We start from the raw sequence: 20638 nt of genomic DNA on the forward strand, positions 1-20638 counted from the left end.
GAAGACACAAGCAGGAGAACCTAAGATGGCGTTGAGGAAAAGGGAAGAACAAGATAAAAGAAATAATGTTAGGGATAATTGCAGAAACCTCCCCTGAGGTTTTTAATAGTTGCACTCACCTCTTCTCATGTTTCGAAAATAGCACTAACCTCCCCTGAACTTAATGTTTTAATAGTATTTTTAGTCCATGTTGGAGAAAGTACCATTAAAAAAGTATTTTGAGAAGTGAGATGATAATGTTGTTTCATTTGTACCATTTTTTCCTCTTGTAAGGTTGTATTAGTAAAAGAATGAAAAATATTAAAAATTGGAAACAATTAGTGAATCTCAAGGGGATATAAGTGCAAAGAGAATAAGTGCAACAACAACGACTAGAAGAAGCAACAAAAATATGTTCAAAAATCTGAAATTCTAAAACATATAAAATGTACAACCAACTCAAAAAAATTTTCTTCACTAGTGTGCGTAGAAACTTCTCAAAAACAAACAGAAGTTTTTTTTTTTTTTTTTTTTTTGTGTGGTTAGTTTGCTAACTAAAAGTAAAGTAGTGGTGCCAAAAGAATGGCTTCATCAAGCTATTGGAGAGAATCATGGACTTCACCAAAGTGACAAAGTCAGAACAACCAAATGCCACAGTCGATACACTACTTATCATCAATTTGATAATTACTTTGATGACTATTGCTGTTGTACCTTTATTTCTGCTTTCTTTCTCCATTCGTTTTATGAATGCTTAAAATGAAGTGAGTTCAACCAAAACCACTAGAATTTATTCTCTTATGGAGGTTTGCTTGGAGTTCTTTCCTCTGCCATTTTCTTGCTTTTGCTTTTCTTCTATGTAGATAATGTACAACTTGAATTGTCTTCTCAAGAGCTGTCAATTACAAAATGACACCATGTTGAAACATTAATTGGCGCTATTTTGTGGCACCATTTTGTAAGTGCACTTGTAGTGTCTGATCAGGTAAGAAATAACCGTTAATCTTGTTTAATTAGTTATCATGAAATTATTTATTGCCTAACTTTTTTACCCCAAATTTGTTTATTAACAACCTTAAATTCTTAAGGTATAGAAGTAAATTCACCCTATCTTATATCAGTTATGCCCTAAATTCGTGTTTGGGGAAGTCAGTGCTATTTTCAAAATCTTAAGAGGGTAAATGCAACTGTCAGAGACCTCTCCTGAGGTTTCTGCAATTATCCCATAATGTTATGATTTGGCTTGGGCGGCAGAGAGAGGAGCAAGTAAAGAGGAAAGAAAAGGCACTGGAAGAGACTAAAATGAACGACCGCATGGCAATTAGGAATGTAATGTGATTTTTTTTCTTTTGCTTATAATTATCAATGCTTACTTTTCCTTTTCAAAAAAGTTAAATTATGCCAATATTTAAACCACACTTTACATGTTTGCAATTTTCAGAAAAAAAGCTTTGATCACATATGATGATAAAAAAAAAACCAAAGAAGGGAAATAAAAACAAATTATGGGAGTTTTCTAAAACATGGGTAGTTATTAAAGTTCACTAAATTGTTACTTTGTATAAATACTATATTAGGGAATTGTAGAGTGAAGTAAGATTATTTATTAGCCGGTTCAAATTGTTTTAAGCTCTAAACTATAAATGTCATTTTGCTAATTTCACGAGGAAGGAGAAATTTTGTTTACCATGAGATCAAGTTTAAAGACCAACTATTACAATCTCAAAACCGAGCAGATAAGCAATAAAAAAGCTTAAGACAATTAGATTTGTAGAGGTCGCGATCTTATATTTTTAATGAAAGAGGTTAAGTGATGTAGAATATATATGGAAAATGGGTACTACTTATATCCATTTTTTTTAAAATCTAAATTCTTTTTAACTTTTTTCCTTTTTCTTGTATTCTCTTTACATGTTTGTTTTTTGACATGAGATTTTTTTTTGGGGATAAAATCTATGTTGAATTTTAAATGAATATGTAAGATACAAAATTAAATAATTATAAATCAATTTTTTTTTTAAAAAAATTAAATCATAAGAGGGGCGGGGCGGGACGGAAAGTACCCATTGATCTGACTCTCTTTCAGCGAGTGCCCAGTCATGGAGTACTCGTTGACACACAGGACGGATAAGAGTCAGAAAATTGCTCCAAATGCTGAGTGAGATGAGTACCGAACTCGTACCCACCCCTACCTAGTGTTCCTAATTCTTTATTCCGCTTTCTTATATCAATCTCTATTGTGTCTTCCTTTAAAAAAAAAAATCTCTATTTTGTCTTCTATTCTTTCGCCATTTGAGTAGCAGCAAGACGGATATGGAAATTTCTTAAACACTACCACACAAGAAGATAAATATTCCATTGATTCGAAGTCCGGTAAACATATTTCCATGTGTTTTCCAAGCATATTGCATCGACTCTCCATTAAAGAATTGAGAAGTATCAGTCTCCAAGAAATTAATAACACTCTCCAGTTCAGTATTGGCAAGTAGGCAATAAACTAATTTACCTAATATGGGGAGAAGTATAAATATTATAGTTTTGTGACATAATAACACATCCTTAATCATTAATCACGCAGTGGCCAAGTGGGATGTTGACTCTCCAACATCCCAGGAACAATTGACTTGATTTAGGTTAATCACAGGGACATTAATCAATTGCAAGATATAATTGCTCCTTTATCTTATTCTGCTTTGACGAATATAATAAGTAACAACATGTGTGATATATAAGATCCTATAACCATTCTTTCAACTTGCCTGGAATTGATGCACTTACATGAACTAATGGATTACATGGTACTTGCACAATTGTAAAATAAAGATCAACTTGACACCAATTAAGACAAGAAATATGTCAACTGGGCTCATTTGGATCTGATTATAGATGGAAAAAAAAGGGCAACGGGTGATCAGCAAACTAAACAGAAATGCGGCATATTGAGAGGGAAAAAAAAGGGCGTTTGGGTGAATCGATCAAGAGGATAAAAATGCTATGAAACTAATATATAGCAATAACATGTATATTTGAGCTGAAGAAAATGGTTAGAATGTGATATTGGCGAGAGTTTGATGACTTATTTTAGATGAAAGAAAGTCCAATGACCAAAATAAGACATTTAAGAAAGTGTGATCAACTTTAGTGCATCTGCTACATCCCAATCAAGTTCATGGTATGCAATAGCTGAATGGAGGTTTTCACTGCTGTTTACACCCTTTGATGGAAGAAATATGGCGCAATTGCTTGGCTAAATTCCATTCTGAATTTTAAACTATCGGTTGATTTTCACTTTAGTTCTTAAATTTCAATTTCAGATATTTTACCTCCTAAAGTATGAAACTGATAAATACAAATTTTTCTTATTTTAAAGTCTCCTATTCTGGACATGGACTTGGAGATTACTTTTGCTTACATCCAAATTGCTTTGTGAAATTTGAAGGGGGACAGCAATTCAAGTGTTGTTTATGATCTTCCATCATAAAGGTTTGCCAGAGCCTGTCGTATTTTATTTGCAAGAACCTCCGCAGTCATGCAGAATTCCTCATTCACCTGCAACCAAAAAATACCTTTGATCAAGTTCGAGTTCATAATCATTAATTCCTGGACTGCACTAACCGAAAAATACCTGTGCAACTGCACCAATAGAAAGCATGCCATCCCCAAATTGCAAAAAGCTGCTGCTTTTGATAGTTAATTGGATCTTGTTCATTAGGGAACCGAATTCGAGCAAGATTTCTTCGTGATTCTTGCATTCGATTTTTATTAGCATATCTACTCCTGAACTTTTTACTTGAACCTCAACAGCAGACGACAACTCCTGATCGCAGCTGCTGTCATCAGAGGTTTTCTCCCCAGATGATGATGCATCGTCGTTGGTGGCAGTAGAACAAATAGGACGAGATTTCTTCATTGCAGAAACAACCAATTCCTCCCGCTGCTTCCTCTTTTTCTCTTCTTCCTCAAAAAACTTCACCCGTTTGTCGAGTTTTTTTATATGCTCCACAGCACCTACAAGCACAGATGCCTTGTCCAACTGCACGCCAACAAAAACAAATCCCAGTGAACCAACTAAAGTTGGAAAAGACACTCCATTGTAATCATCTTGTTCTAGCGGTTAATCAACTATTTCTTTTAGCTTCAAATTACAACCTGGATTTACAATTATTAGCTTGTACCTGTTTTGACCTTGTAGTTATGTTGTTGTATCATGCCTTGTAAATTTACAGACAAATGACAAAATCTTTTGGCCTAACAATCTACTAATGGAACCAACCAAAAACGGAAAGTAAAACCAAAAATTGCTATGAATTATTATTGGAACTACTTTAATATGTTACTAGATTAATTAACATTCACAAAACTTCATTGTGTTTTCACAAGTTTACACATGTGCGTCTGGATGCATACCATATATAGGAAGAAATTAGTACAAAATTTGAACGAATGTTTTATGTCACATATCAAGACATGGCAATTTAAAGAAATCTTTAGTACATTGTACAGAAACAGTAAATCTTAGTTACCTTCTCTAGGTGAGGAACTATAGCTGATAAAGCTATGAAATGCTTGGACAGATTTTTTCGTCGTTTTCTTTCTGCTAAAAGATGATCTTGAGCCTGCAAGTGTGTCCGAGAGAAACCCCTTTTAAAAGGGTCGGTGCCATGCTCTAGAGCTCGATATGATTCCTGATCAAAGGATGTTGGAGAAATAGAAGAGGAGAAGCCTATATTTCCGATAGGCATCATATCTTCGGACTCAGTCTTGACAGAGTAATTTGGTAAGTTGTAGTTCACAGTCCCAAACGAAATCATTCTGGTGGAAGGAGAAGAAGAGGGCTTTGGAGATGTGCCAATGAATTTCGAATTCATGCCGTTGTTGTTCAGTTGGACAGGTGGTTTAAGACTAATGCTATTAATTTGAGAAACATCATGAGGTAGCTTTCTCTTGCCGGAGGATGGATGATTTGGGTAGCTCCCATGATCCGAGGAGGAGGATCGGTCGAAAGAGGTATTATCTGTAACAGATTCTTCAATGGAGTTCATCATCGGCCACCTATGATTAAGGGCAGGAACATCCATTTCCTAACGAAATTAAGAGAAGAAAAAAAAAAGAAGGCCAAGTCTTCAAATATTGATAAGCAAAACTCCTTCACAATTGGTCAGAACTCAGAAGTGAAAAAAAAGAAGAAGCCATTTCGTGCAAATCTTACCAGTACTTCAGAAAGCCATGATTCAGTTGAAAGATCCATATGGATAGATTTGTTTCTTGCCCTTAAACTATCTGTTAGATAATTTCAGATCCTGAAGAAAAGGAAAACCAACCCACAAATCTTCATTAGATTACAAGGCTGATAAACTAAATCCAGTCTTTACTCTTTAGATCTATCAAACTATCCATTCTAATGCATGACAATCCGGAAAAGCGGGTTTTGGACTGCTAAAAGAACAGAAACTACAAAAATAAGAGGAAAAATTTAACTTTAAAAAGATTTGGCAACCAGCCTAAATCTGGTACTACAGAAGTACTTGGACTAAAGCAGTAGAACAGTCATGCTATCATATCTTACAGTACTAACTACTATCATAGGACTAATGATAAGATTCCCATGCAGTACCAGAAACATGTGAAGAAGAGACGAGGCAGAAAACAAAAAATGTGTGGAGGGGGTTACCTCAGAGCAAATCAGACAGGTAGTATTCAACTGCTGTTTCCTGAAAAGGGTTGGTCTTTTTTCCTCTTTTATTGCTGTCTGGAGCTGAACCAAGTAGCTCGGTTCGAGCTCGCGAGCTACTTGGTCAGCAGCTCGAGCTCGAGCTCGATTGACCAAGCTCGATCTCGAGTTCGAGCTGCTCGTTAGAGCTATCGAATCGAGCTCAATTTTGGAAATATGATACTCGAGAGTTCGACGAGCTCTATTGAGTTTTTTATAATATATATTTTAATTTTTATTATTGTAAAATGTCAATAATATCCTTTATTTAAAATTATATATAAAATATTAATTTTTATTACTTGAGCTTGATTAAACTTGATTGAGCTCGAATAAGCTTGATTGAGTTTGATTTGAATTAATTACATTTAATTAAACTCGAGCTCGAGTTCGAGCTCGAGTTCCATAAATTGATGTCGAGCTCGATCTCGAGTTCAGTTATTTTGCCTCGAGTTGAGCTCGAGTAATGCACTACTCGAGCTCGACTCGACTCGACAGCACCCCTATGTATGACCCTCCATATGGGTTTTGTTTTATCATGTTTTGCTTAAAAAAATCGAGAACCGACCGAGAGAGAGAGAGAGAGACCGTACATTAGGACTTAGGAAAACTGAAAGGTTCAATAATGTAGTGAAATCTGAAAACTCACTCGAGGTAGGTTAGGACTTAGGAAGCCTCCTTCGGATGGCTGGGAAGAAAGAGAAGGAAAACTGAAAGGTTCAATAATGTAGTGAAATCTGAAAACTCACTCGAGGTAGGTTAGGACTTAGGAAGCCTCCTTCGGATGGCTGGGAAGAAAGAATAAACTAATCTCTAATATTTCTTGCGCGTGTAGAAATCATATGTCAAATGAATGGGGCTCTATCCGTCTATCTCTTCGAAGATCGTGCCTCATCTCCCTGTTTTCTGTCTTGCTCTCTTGGTCAGCATTATTTCAAGTTCTGTCAGGTTTGGTCAGGTCAGATTTGTGTACCTTTGCCCCAGGTCTGCTGGGTGACCTTGGGTTGGGAAGGAGGAGGAAAGTTAAAATTATTTCTTCAAGAATTTATTCTTTTCTTTTTTGTTCCTTTTTGGGCTAAAGTTCAAGAAAATGTTCCCACTTTCTGGGAGAAGGAATTTAGGACACAAATGAAGTAAAATAAACTCACGCAGAAATCTTCTAGAGCATTTCTTAAAAAAAGAAAAATTTGTGTGGGCTAACTTAGGTCGGTTCCTAAATGGCTATTGTTGAGATTAAGGACACATTTAGGGTTGCGTTAACTTATTAAAAAGTATTTTCTAAATAGAATATTTAATAAAAATACTTATTAAGTGCTTAATAAATATTTATTAAGTGTTTAAGTGCTTTTAAGTATATAGTTTGAAAACATTGTTCAATAAGTACATATTGTATTACATGATGTGTAATTTGAAAATTTTTAAATGTATTTATTTCTTTATTTTAGTTCATAATATAGGATAAAATGATTGAATTTAATATTTTATTTTTAAATCACAAAAGCTACTCTAAAAGTATCAAATTTGAACTTTTGCTAAAAGTGCTTTCAATATCAAAAACTCTATTACTAATTTTATATGATGATTTTACAGAGTCTTTTCAGTGTCATGTTTCGGTCCTCTTTCTCGTTACTTAGAAAAAGTAAGCCACTAGTTCAGGTACAAGATACTATCATTACGACCCGGACAATTAGATATCCAACCCGTAATCGCAATGACCCAATTGCAATGGCGAAACTCTACCAACTGAGTTATATCCTCCGAACCGAGTAGAGCATGCATGAAGTAGTCAGATGCTTCTTCTATTATTTTCCCTGGCATAACTAGGCCATTATAGACTTGAATTAGAAACCTCGTCCGTGAAGTAAATTATTGCACCTACGATCCAAACAATTGGGAGAGAATCAATAATATATTCCTTTTTGGGAGTGATTCACAACACCTTAAAAGTACTTTTAACTCCGAAAAGTGCTTTTTAATAAAAAAAAACATCGTAACTTCAAACGGGACCTAATTCATCTAGGAACTCTAGATGTAATTTTGTTTTTGCTTTTACCATAGTACAAACTTACATTTTCGACATCAGTATTTGAAAGCTCTGAGTTTTGCTAAAAAAAACTTAAAAAAAGAAAAGAAAAAGGAGACTTTCTAGAAGTTAACTAAAAAATTTTTGAGATGATGTTGGCACTTGTCCTCTTTAAATTATCAGAATCATACCCCTAATGGGATTGAATTCTTGTAAAGGACACGTGTTAATATTTCAGGGTGTCTAACATGAGCACAACACATTAGTACGTAACAGAAGATTCATAGCGTTTCTAAACTTTAGAAATTAAGGAATAGAAATACCTAATATACATGAACAAGGACATAAGATAACAATAAAATTAGGAAACTTAGTAGCCTATAACTTTTAAAGTCACAGCGCAAAGCCACATTCTTTTTTTTTTTTTTTTAAATGCGCAAAGTTACATCCTTAGTTTCCTTAACTTGAAATATATCCATAGTATCAAAAATAGTGCGTAAAAAAAAAAAAAGAAAAGAAAAAGGCAGGTAACACCCAGCGATCTGTTTTTTGGCACAAACGTTTCTTGTGGTAAATATGTACCCGGTAGGTTGATAAATCCTATCACGGAAGATTTAAATTGCACACTTATTTTATCTAACTCATTTACTTTTCACAAAATTCAGGGGTTCAAAATTCATAATTTTCAAAAAAATTTTTTTTTTTTTTGGGTTCTTGTGGCGTGGGGGAAGTATCATGGCGTCCTTTCGCATGTTGTTTGGGCTGCTCTTGGGACCATAATAGAACTCATCTTTTTTTTTTTTTTTTTTTATGTAAGGAAAGAATAGGCGTAGGCTCCATGGTAGGCGTCGTTTCTCTAGAAAACAAAGGTAATAACTTGGTGGGGTGTCCTTTCAATTGTTTCATTTTATTTTTAGGAATTTGGTTGGGAACACCAAGATATTTGTCCACTAGTTGCCAAGAATTGCTTGTAAATGTGCACACGAGATCCTCAGTGTCACTTTTTCCGTGATAATTCGGTGCCACTTTCATATTTATGTCAAGCGTCCTATTTATTTAATTTGTCATGTGCTATTTAATTAAATTTCTTCTACCATCAGGTGATAAGTGTAATTGATACTAAATTTGATACCGAATAGTGACACAGAGGATCCCAACTGCTTGATTTTGGCTTTTCTATGCACTAAACGAGGAAATTATGGCCACCGGTGCAATTATCTCGTGTGAAAATCAGGTGCCAACTTGCGTTGCAAATCATTATAAAAGGGGAACTCGTACATTCTGGCATCTAATTAACTAATGCCCAGCCCCACTAATCATGTCTCATCTCCGTGTAAGTCCAAAAGAGTACTTCTTAAGAAAAATGTTAGCCATTTTTAATATTAATGGATTCAACCTGAGTAGCGGGTTTTTTATGTTTGCATCTCATGCAAGTTTCACGCACTCGTCAGCTTCTGGTTATAATGAAACGGGGGAAAGACACTTGGGTTAATTGCTATGATCAACATCCACCCATTTTTGGACTAATAGTAATGGAGTTATCATTACTACTTTCCAGTTTGAGGTTGAGCCACAGATGACTGATATCGGGCAAAAACCATTCACTTTAGTTCTTCTAAGTAAGTAATCTGCAACACCTCTTCAATTTCCTCCAAAAAAATTTAAGGCTTTCGATGTGTTTTTAGTAGATCTGAAAATTAGATGAAAGGAGTATGAGTTTTTCTTTGTCTTCAAAACTAAATTTCTTTGAGAATTGATACAGCTCAAGGAGTAATTGATCTACTCCATCTCTTTCTTTTTACCGTTCAACATCTTGGAAAACCATGTTGCAGAGAAGGTACCATACAGGTTTGAAGGATGGAGACAAATAATATGTCTAAAATTAAGCTAATCCTTGTATGATTGCTAATCTTAAAACTTCCTGCTATGTCTAAAAAAAAAATCTAATTTGGTGATAAATATTCGAGGACTTTGGTTTGGTATTTTTTGGTGGGTTACTACTAGATGATGAAGGAAAATATTTTCCTTTTTTTTGATAAAAAAAAAAAAAGCTTAGCGAAGTGCCTGAGACAAAAAAAATGGCAAAATTATGTGAGAGGAAGATAGAGAGAGATTGAGATTTCTACTCGAGTTTCATCAAAATTGATCGGACAAAAACAGTGGGCACCCAAAATTCCACATGCAATTGGAGTTCTCAATATTCATTAAAGTCATTAAAGTATGACAATGTAACAAATTATAGACCACTCAATCTATGGGTTGGCTCACAGACCTAGCCTACCCAAGTTTTTGCTGGAGAAGGGGCAGGAGTTCATGGCCAAGATTTGGCCAAAAAAAATGTAAGGTTTAGATTACATCTTGTATATCATTTTTTAGAGCCCACAAAATTTTGTTCTATAGTTACACATTATTAAAAGTGAGTTATACCATATGCATACAAAATTACATCTTGTGCATTTTACACAAAATCGGCCCGAACGATTTCTGACAACCGTTCGGCTATGTTTTCAGAACCGGACCGGGTATCGACTCGGTTGAGGTCAGGGGTCAGGGGTCAATGGGTTCAACCGGGTTCGATCGGGGTTGAACCGGATGACGTCATAAATAAAAATTATTTAAAAATTAAAATATTATATGTAAAATACCTAATAACATGTTAATATTAATAAAAGTATATTCATTTATATTTGATATTTCAAATATATTTAACAAAAAAATACAAAGAAATTAGAACAATCAAGTACCAATTTATATTTTTTAATGAGCATTAACAAGTTTAGAATTAAAATTATGGACTTAATTGAAAAATAATACCAAACTTTAAGACAACATTTATAAAGTATGAAATATTTGAGATATATTAATAATTTTTAATAACCTAAGGGTCAAAACATAATATTAAAAATATTTTGACCTTTCAAAAAAAAATAAAAAAAAAAGAGAGTGAATTGGTTAAGCCTGAAATTGGTGCCAACCTCGGCGGATAAAAAGAGTCTGTGAGTTAAATGGAGAAGTCGTGGTTGATATAATATGTGTCTATGTGTTTTCTTCCATCATTAAGTGAAAGAAATCATGGACCACCGACCTTGGGGCCCATCTTGGTGGAACACAAGGAGTGTCTTAATAGTCTATGGCTTCTGACACGATGATTCTGCAAGCTTGTCCTTTACGGACTTCCACTTTTATTCTCTGCTGTGTACCTGGTCCGAAGCTCCCCAACCAAACCAAGCGAAGGGGCTTGCAACTGACCCGGTTCTTTTATTTTTCCGGTCAAATCGGGTCAAAATCCGGTCAAACCGGGGTTTTGACCTGGTTTGACCGAGTTTTTAACATTCCGATTTTTAAGGTCAACTCGGGCCGGACAATTGGCCGGTTCCCGGTTCGACCGGTCGGACTGGCCGGTCCGGTCCGAGTTTAAAAACAGAGCCGTTCGGGTCTCGTGTCCGTTTTTGCCCATCACAATTGATATTGAAAAAAAATGTATGTACTTTGACATTAAGTTTTATTTAGACATGCTTTATTATATTTTTCAAGGCTTTTCTAATGGGTGTCCAATAGACACATATTAATACATTTAAATCATGTTTAATTTACCATATTAATATATAATATTATAATAAATGCACCTTCTACATTTAAATACTTTTCCAAATAACTACAACTCTATATGAATTGAGTATTTTTTTAAAAAAAAAAATTTCAAATACAATATTACAGTAAGATACTCACAAACACATTTAATCCATATAAATCTCAATACAACTAATCAAAAAATAAATAAATAAACAAATTTTAAAAAATCACTACTATTTTCTTCCACCCGCCCCCCTTCTCCATCCTCTAGCACCACTATCGCCTCTCCCCCTCCTCTCTTCTCGCTTTCTCTCTTTGTTTCTCCTGCTTCTCTCTCTTCTTTTCTCCTTGCCCTCCTTCCTCCCTCTCTCTGTCTTCTTTCCTCCTCCCCTTCTTTCCTCCCCTCCATTCTTTTCCTTCGCTCCTTTCCTTCGTCCCCCGAACTACCCTTCCCTCTGACTACAACCTTTCCGGTGGAAATGCCAAAGGGAAGGAGGTCTGGGAAGCGGGGGAAAAAAAGGAGGAGGAGGGAGGAAGAAGAGGGAGAGGAAAGGAGGAGAGAGAAGAGAGAGGGGTCGGTAATGGTAGTGGTGGGCAATGTATGGTGGTGTGTGGAAGGTTAGGAAGAAAATTTTTTAAAATTTTTAAAAATACCTTAACAAAACATTGCACCCTGAAATACATCATCTACAGTGACAAATTTTTTATATACAATGCTATAATGTACTATTTCAAAAACAGGTTAATCCATACAAAGCCTAAACTTTTTCATAAAAACTAACATTTGAAACCCCTTTTAATGATTGATCATTGAGCACCCGTTAGTCAAATCGATATTTTCAATGGGATTTGGTTAGTTCGATTCTATATAGGGAGGCTAGTATGTGAAATATTCTCCTTAATTGAGTTATTGAAAATACAAAATACTACCTTTCCGAGTGTCGTTTCATTGCAAGTGAAAGGAGGGAACTATTTCATATTGCATAAAATCATTATTTCATTGTAAAGTATTTTAATGGAATTTGGCTAATGGTACCCTCAGGGCACTGGTTAAGATAGTTTTGAGTATTAATATTTTAGCAAGAGTGAAATTAACCTAGGAAAGTGTTTAAATGTAGGGAGACAATAAATGTGAATGTGAGCATTCACATGATAATTTCTGTATGACACAGGTGTCTATTTAAAAATTCTTTCTCGAAGTACCATAGTTAATTAATTACTGTTGGACAGACTACCAATGTGTCATAATATTTAATAGATCAATTGAGTCATTGAGATAATAGCAGATTTGTATGAAAATAACATTTTCCATTCTTAGGTTTAGAGTATACAACAATTGCTTATTTAGATTTGCTATTTACAGTACTTAATTTCTTTATCTTGACTTTCCCAAGATTAGAGAAGAACGAGAATATAGATAATTTTTATTTTTCTGCATTATTTATTAGAACCATATACATGAAGTTCAGTCGAGCTAGTAGATGAGCTATTTAAACGAGAACAGGGAGAATCACAATGTCTGAGAATTGAATTTAGGGTTGCAAAATTTCAATGTTAGCAATTTTATAGTGAAAGGGATCAATATTTTGGAGACAAGTAGTGTTATCTTGGCTTTCTAATTTTGTTGTCTTGACGGGATAAATTTTCTTATTTGGAAGAAACGAAAGAAGCAGATAGAGATGCATAGGCACTTAAAATTCCAACTTTTTCCTTTTTTTTTTTGATGAAAATTTGAATTTCCAGTGGTTGAAGAATTTAATTAACATGACAAAAATATAAAAGTTAACGCATTCTCAATTCCTACTTATAATCAATTTTAACAGCACAAGCTTGGGAATTGAAGGAAAACGTTAAAAAAAAAAAAGCCGTTCAACTGATAAATGTAATGGAAAAGAAAAATGGAGTATTTGAGAATTTTAGGTTGTTAAGGTTAAATGTTTTACGTTTGTGCATTTAAGTTGCTAATCTAACTATGCTACCAATATTCCACATGAATATAAGACAAAGATACAGCATATTCCAAGTTTGACAGATTAGCGTTTCAAGGAATTGATGTAACTAAAATCATAATCGCATTATTTAATGCAAATTAAAAATAAAAAAAAACAACAACTATTTCTGTTTGTGGACTTTTCAAGTGTTGTTAGTTGTCACATGTGAGATGGTCTCATAATGATGTACTTGATACCAATTATACATAATCATTATTTGCGATGAGGATATGGAAGATTTGCCAGGGCAAAAAACAAAAGATGGTTTGACTTTCATTTGCATTTACCAGTATATGGAAGAATGAATTAATCATACAAAAAAAATAAAATATGCGGCATATTTTTAAGAAAAATCAACAAGTCACATTGCTATAAAAATTTCAAACAACAAAGAAAGTCTCAAAATAATAAGACAAAAAGTAGTCATAAGGACTTTCCATAAACTCTTTTAAGAAATAATTCCAATCCATACCCTAGTGATGTCCAAGGAACTGACAAGTCGAGTTCCATCCAATTCAAATCAGTTAATGTAACTCTTGCAATCTTTAGTATAAACTTGAACTTGTCAATTTCTATTGGGAAGGATGAAAGAGAGAAGAAAGAGAAAAAGAAATAAAAGAAAGGAAAACAATTTCATCTTATGATATTTTCTTGAGAATAAAATGAGAAACTAGAAAGGAAAGAGGAAAACCCAAAATTAAAAGAATTGAAAGACTAAAAAAATTGTATTTTAGGAAAGTGATTTGAATATTTTTTTAATCATTTAAGGAGAAGATAGATATCTGCAATTTCTCTTTTTTAATTTCAATCATTAAGGTGAAGATTTTTGTGGGAAAGAGAAAGAATTAAATAAAGAAGAAAGAAAAAAAGAAATAAATGAAAGGAAAATAAGGTAAATGAAAAGTCAAAATAATGCAAGGGCAATTTTGTCCTAAAGGGGATTAAGTGAGCAAAATCAAAGGTTAGGGGGTAAACTGAGAAATGGAGTATTCTTTAAGGGGATAAAATGTGATTAACCCTTTAGATAATTAAGTTGACAATTACATCAAAACTATATGAATTTACATTAAATACGAATCAGTTTGAATTAAACAAAATTCAACTTGTGTGACCTCTGATCCTGTGAGAACCTACAATTACTTCTCTATTGGTCTAACGACTAAGACACAGCATAATATCTTAATAATAAAACACTATCGTTCTAAATTAAAAACCTATGATTGACCCGCAGATGCAAAGTACGTGCACCTTCGAGAGTTACCCCCGAGAAGACTAGGACCTACCACCATCGAATCACCACTGCACTCTTTCTAAATTAGTAAATTGCACTAAATTCTTTTGACCAACCACCACCCTCATAGATATGTATAAATAGGTTATTAGTGGAGAAAAGTTGAATTAGGTGGTAAGATAGGAGGAGTTTTAAGTAAGAAATTTTGGATTCAAATCCTCTCACTTACACACAAAAAAAAAAAAAGATGGGTTATTAGTGATAAATAAATTATGATCTTTACACCTTAATGTACGTAATTATATATGTTTTTACATAGTCTAGGAAAAATATTTATTGTTCTACAAATTAATATTCGTGTTTAAAGGAAATGTCAAAAGCAATCAAAAACTACTCTTTTGTAAGTTTAATTAATCTACATGCATTTAGCAATGCAAATATTTTTACAACTACATTCCAAAAATTTACTTTATTGTTTTTTCTTCTTTTATTTAGAACCTGCAAATAAAAAAGAAATTAAATAACAATTAGTTGACACATTGAAATCACCAATTAGTTCTAGACATTTTAGGTTAGTGTTTTGGGAATAATATAGTTGGACCTTTAGGCTTTTTTTTTGTGGAGTGAAGAAGGTAAGGAATGAAGGAAGTAGCAAGGGAGAACTGGAATCATAAGAATCTAGTCCAAGTGTGAAAACAGCAAGGCATGGCTTTTGATCACAAATTAATATAGGAACTCCAGCTACTTGGTTGTAACTATAAACCAAGTCTAGAGAAAAATCAAATACATAAAGGAACAAAAAAAAGAAAAAAAAAACTATACGAACCTGGGATCAATCGTGAACTATGACTCTAGATGTACGTTGAACCCTACTAAAGAATTTTGTACTAAATTTATTTTTTTAATTCATATTTAAGAATGTAATTACCCTTGATATTTTACTGCTTTTCATTTTTTTTTTTATCGTTTTATTCTCTCTCTTTATCTCCTAGAGTCATAGTTCATGCAGGTGAATTCGAAATTAGCATTTTGTTATGGTTGAAAATGAGGGCAATTCTAAATGGTTATAATGATATAATAGTTTAGAAGTGACATGGAAAAAATAGACATAAAAGGAAAAAATAATGCTGACTTGAGAACACACAATGGCTACATAAATTCTGTGGTAAATGGACCTGACGAATTCTGAAATCTACGGTTCAAGTTTCGTTATGCATGGTGAAAGTGTACGCATAACACTTAAAATCATTCAAATTGAATGAAAAGAAAATCTAAATTTATGCAAATTAATAACATTCTGGAGTGGTGGGAAACTATGAAATAGAGACAATATATGATTGTTGTAATTAACTTGCAGAAATTAATCAGAACAGCTGCTTCACAATTAAATATCACATCAGATTTAGCAAAGTCGTTCTTATGTTAGTCGCAGGGTCCCCTATCGTCAAGCTGAATCCGACATCCATCTGCAACCAAGAAACACCCAAATTTGACCACCTACATTGAGATTAAAAAAAAAAAACTCTTGATGGATAAATATTGGGATCTGAATCCATTATTTTTTTTAATATGTTTTTCAATTTGTGTTTCTTGTTAGGAGCAAGATAAATATGCAAAAGACATTCGTCTAAATTCAACAAATTATCAATTTTCTTTAGATGTGACTAAGGAAATTGTGTATTCTAGTGATGATCCTTAAATCCTATATACGTGCAATATAACAAATTTCTAATTATTTGAAACAATAATATCTGGATTTTTTTAACACATTTTAGAAATGATATTGTGCCTTTTATGCTATGCATTAAAAAAAGTTGAGGCTTTTATGTATGAATTATTCTTATATATATATATAAACAGTGTATGCACTATTATTATTAGATAGATAACACATTTGTAAAATTTAGACTTTAAATTCAAACCTAAATTAATTATCATGTATCCGATGGTGATACTCATATTTAATTACTATAACAATAGCTACTACTGCCCCAACGTTATGAATTGCACACCAAAGGGTTGTCCAATTTGTATGTAGTGTAGGATTACTAGTACAGATTATGTCCTTCATGCTTATATGGTTAAGTTAGTAAAAAACTTAAAGGTAATGGACAATAGTAAAATTCCTTAGCCAAAATGATAATAACGAGTTCACCATTTCCGGATTCCATAGAACAATTGGTGATGACACGAAGATGGTGTTTTTCTACTTCACCAGAAATTTCATCTATGATCCCTTTATGCTCTCTGCAACGGATAACAAAGACCACATCATCCCCTGCAGTGTTTATATCAATGTTTAATGGTGATTGTTCTGCACTGCTGTCAAGGTTTTCCTCAGATGATGTGGTGTCATCAAGAGAAGAAAGTCGAGATTTCTTTGAAGTTACAGCTGAATATTCCTCAAGAATCCTCTTCTTGTCTTCTTGAAAATCCTTTATGTACTTGAAAGCACCTTCAATGATAGTAGATAACTTGTCCAACTACGAAATGAACAAATATTTAGTTGAAACCATATGATTACGATCTAAATTAAGCATCTTTTTTTTTTTTTGTGGTGGTGGGGGGGGGGGGGGGTAGGATAGATAAGCAAAGCATAATTGAAGTTACAATAATCAAGTTAATAATTTTGGTTTTTTTCTTTCTGAAATTCAAATTTTATGTGGTACTTTTAATTTTCTTTACATTTTACATGACAACGCTTCTAATATACTCATGGCTAAAGAGTTTACGATCTATTTCTTATAGCGAAAAAATTGCATACGTTTTTTTCAATAAAAATAATAACATATATTGGTCTTGTAAATAGGAAAAGAGAATAAAAAGAAACTAATGTTAATGATACTCCTCTTATTGTTAATAAAACTTTATCCTCTTCCTATGCTTTTGCAGAAAGTATAAAGGAAAGAGTGAAATTACCAATCATTGGAGTGCAACTAACAATTGTTTTTAAAAAAAAATCATAAAATTAATCTTCAAAAGGGGTAAGTTCAACTAGTAAAAAGTTCATTTAGAGCGTAGTTGACGAATATAGAGAAATGAAGAAGTCCTGAAATCAATAAACTTTAGTAACTTGGCTCAACTTTTACATAATTTAAATCCTCATAACCTAGGTAGTGCACAAAATTAATCTAAAGCTAAGGCCCTAAAACCTCTAAAAGATGTATTAATTAATTAATCTTGTAGACAAAATCCAAACTAATTAAAACAGAATTTAAGTCTTCATCATGATAAAATTGTTAGAAGGTACCTTCAGTAAACCAGGAACCACAGTTGATAAGTCTATTATTTTACTGCTTAACCCTCTTCTCTTCCTTTCTGCTAAAACGTGATCTGCAGACTGTAAACATGTTCTGCGGCTGCTTCTTTTGCTCAGCTTGACATATCCAAATACTTCATGTATTTTTTCAACGTTGGAACTCTCAAGAACTAATGGTGAGGACAAATTAATCTCATGAAGATGTGCTGTTGAGTCTGATTTCCCGAAAGAAAGCATATTGGTGAATGCAGAAGAAGGTGCCCATGACTTGTTTTCTGAGCAGGGAACACCATTTTCTGTGTGGCTGGTTTGGCAACACCATTTTGCGAAGCTTCAAGAGCTACATTGTTGAAGCTGTAATTGAAGTAGATTTCAGGGAAGAAAGGAGAACGAAAAGTGATTTTATCACCTGAGAGCTTATTAGGTTTCATCAACCATTCTTGGATCAAGGCAGGATCTAATCCCATACTCATTTCCTGTGTCCAAAAAAAGAAAAAAGAAAAAATAACTTCCCTTAATGAATCCGATCACAAAATGAAAAGTAAACGGAATTTGAGTTCTTGCCATTTCTGAGAGCCACTTTGCTTGTGAATGATCCATGAGGCAGCTTTCTTATTGAGTGTTAAATGATGATTGTGGATGTGAACAATTAAGCAAAAAAATTCATAAACAATTTCTGAAGCCAAAAGACGAGACATGGGATGCATATAAAGTTTCTGAAGCCAAATTATCTCCCAAAATTTAATTCTGACATTCACAAAGGTGGCATGCCACAACCCTGATTGATCACTTGATGGAAAAATGGGTTTTGGAGTGACAAACTTAAAGAGAAATCAAACGACCAAAGAGAAAAAAATTAAATGAAGAAAAATTTAGTAAAGAAGATATGGTAACCAACCTAAATCTAGTGAATAAATTCAATATGGAAAGCCACTAGTGATTAAAACAGAAGAAAGATATGCTGTCATATCTTGTACCACTACTACTATCTTAGTACTTAGCACTAAAATTTAGTGATTGAAGGTTACCTCACCTCAGACAAATCAACAGGGTATCCAAATTCCTCTAAAAAGATTGGTTAAGAATTTTCCCAGTTTTATAGGTATATGCTCCTCTCACCAAAACCCACCACAAGAAATTTTCTTTTTTTTTTTCAAAATTTAAAAAAAGACACAAGAAAAAAGAACAAATGACCTAGCTAAATGGGGAGGTTCAAAATATTGTAGGAAAAGCTAATTCAAGATTGGCCGGCAAATCGCTGTCGGACGGGCCAACCATATATCTTTTGTCAACAGTTTATTGTTGATGGTTCTAATCAACCAAAAAAAGAAAAAATCATTTAAGCAAGAAAGCGCAGAGAAACAATAAAGAAGGCAAATGTCGTTCTATTCTGCAGAACACACAATAGGCTGTGCGGCTACACACTTTAATAGACTCGTGATCTGCACTTTCTCCCTTAATATCTTACAACAATATTCAACCTATGGACCAACCAATTAAATGAAGACAAAGAATGCCAAAAAAAAAGGGATATTATTAACAAAATTGAAACTTCTAACATTTTCTTACAAATCAAAAGTTAATTTGTCTTGATCGAAGAGTAGAAGTGCAACAAAAATGAATCATTTGACCAATGATGAGCACGCCAAGCGATTTCACAATTCCAAGAGAGTTTACTTCCAAATTCAAGAGGACGGCTTTAGCAGTAACAGTGTATACTATTTGGAGAGTTCAAAACGAATCTCCATTCAAAGCAGAGATCAGACGTGGATATTCTTAATGCCATTATTAATATAGTCCATTATGCAGCTGTTTCTTGGGATAAAATTCCTAAGACTAAGGAGAATTGGAGGATGTTGGTGGAATGGAGGATCCCTACCAAAATTTTGATATAGCATGTGTCTGTAGAGTCTGTAGGGAGGAGTGTAATAGTGATGATAAGAGGATACGTGTATAACCCGATTTCCTGATATTAATAAAATTTACCATTTTAGTAAAAAAGAGTGCAACAAAAATAAATGAGAAATGACGGGTTTTTTTTTTATATGTGTACAAGTTTAAATTTAATTTATACCCGTTTTGACTGTAAGTATACAGGTCAAATTAGTAGTTTAGGGCATATATCGGGTCGATCCCACGAGAAAAATTAGACAATTACTGGTACTACTAAAACTTCTGTATTATTTAGACGATCAATGTATTAAAAGAAACAAAACTATACTAAACTTATACAAGAAAATAGCAAACAAAAGCTCCTTAGGATACGGTATCCCTAACTACGCATGTAAGTGCTATTTTTGGATCATTGACTACTACTATCTTGGCTAACTACGACGTAATTTCCTTATGCATGTGAAACCTACTCTCGTAGTGAATCAACTCTACTTATAATTAATCCACACCTACTCTCGTGGTTATGAAATTAGTTACAAGTTCATTTCTTCTATGAAATTACATGAAATAAATCATTAAACTCACAAAGGTGCTCCTCTACTCTCGTGAGTGAACTCCTTAGATTTAGCACTTTTTGAACTAATGTTAAATCTCAATTTTTATTGAAGAAATAACATCTTTAGATAATCACAATTAATATTACCAAGTTAATCATGATATGAAAAGCTAAAGTGCTAAATAACTTCCTCAAAATAATGGCATCAAATAGCCAAATAATAAACACTAACAATCATAAAAAGTTCAACCAAACCCAATGCATAAATTTTAGAAACACATAATAAATATAGAATCTAAACTTGTATATTAACTAACCAATAGAATCAAGTACAAAAGATAAAGAGTTAGGATGAAAATATAACCCTTGTCACATGAGTTCATTCCTCCATCTTCATCTTCTTCTTTCTCTTTGCCTAGCTAA

General features: G+C 33.4%; 2 protein-coding genes across 2 annotated transcripts; both read right to left on the minus strand.

The window, feature by feature from the left end:
• Window positions 1–3088: 3088 nt before the first annotated feature.
• On the minus strand, window positions 3089–5825 carry LOC113700556 (transcription factor bHLH18-like). Its single transcript, XM_027221031.2, has 5 exons — window positions 5651–5825; window positions 5189–5279; window positions 4503–5060; window positions 3605–4012; window positions 3089–3528 (listed from the first exon to the last, which is right to left on the minus strand). The coding sequence occupies exons 2-5, from the start codon at window positions 5225–5227 to the stop codon at window positions 3442–3444; spliced, it is 1092 nt and encodes a 363-aa protein (XP_027076832.2). The 5' UTR covers window positions 5228–5279; window positions 5651–5825; the 3' UTR covers window positions 3089–3441.
• Window positions 5826–15898: 10073 nt separating this feature from the next.
• LOC140011239 (transcription factor NAI1-like) lies at window positions 15899–18091 on the minus strand. The gene is made up of 3 exons (XM_072060003.1): window positions 17758–18091; window positions 16655–16990; window positions 15899–15973 (listed from the first exon to the last, which is right to left on the minus strand). The coding sequence occupies exons 1-3, from the start codon at window positions 18001–18003 to the stop codon at window positions 15899–15901; spliced, it is 657 nt and encodes a 218-aa protein (XP_071916104.1). The 5' UTR covers window positions 18004–18091.
• Window positions 18092–20638: the final 2547 nt, after the last annotated feature.

Source organism: Coffea arabica, chromosome 7e (assembly GCF_036785885.1).
Source record: "Coffea arabica cultivar ET-39 chromosome 7e, Coffea Arabica ET-39 HiFi, whole genome shotgun sequence".
NCBI lineage: Eukaryota > Viridiplantae > Streptophyta > Magnoliopsida > Gentianales > Rubiaceae > Coffea > Coffea arabica.

Coding starts and splice junctions, on each gene's coding strand:
- LOC113700556 (XM_027221031.2), bottom strand. CDS start 5,227: ATGGATCTTTCAACTGAATCATGGCTTTCTGAAGTACTG. Junction 4,013..4,502: donor TAGTTCCTCACCTAGAGAAG/GTAACTAAGATT, acceptor GTTGGCGTGCAG/TTGGACAAGGCATCTGTGCT. Junction 3,529..3,604: donor CTATTGGTGCAGTTGCACAG/GTATTTTTCGGT, acceptor TTTTGGTTGCAG/GTGAATGAGGAATTCTGCAT.
- LOC140011239 (XM_072060003.1), bottom strand. CDS start 18,003: ATGCTTTCTTTCGGGAAATCAGACTCAACAGCACATCTTCATGAGATT. Junction 16,991..17,757: donor TGGTTCCTGGTTTACTGAAG/GTACCTTCTAAC, acceptor TTCATTTCGTAG/TTGGACAAGTTATCTACTAT. Junction 15,974..16,654: donor AATCCGGAAATGGTGAACTC/GTTATTATCATT, acceptor TCTTGGTTGCAG/ATGGATGTCGGATTCAGCTT.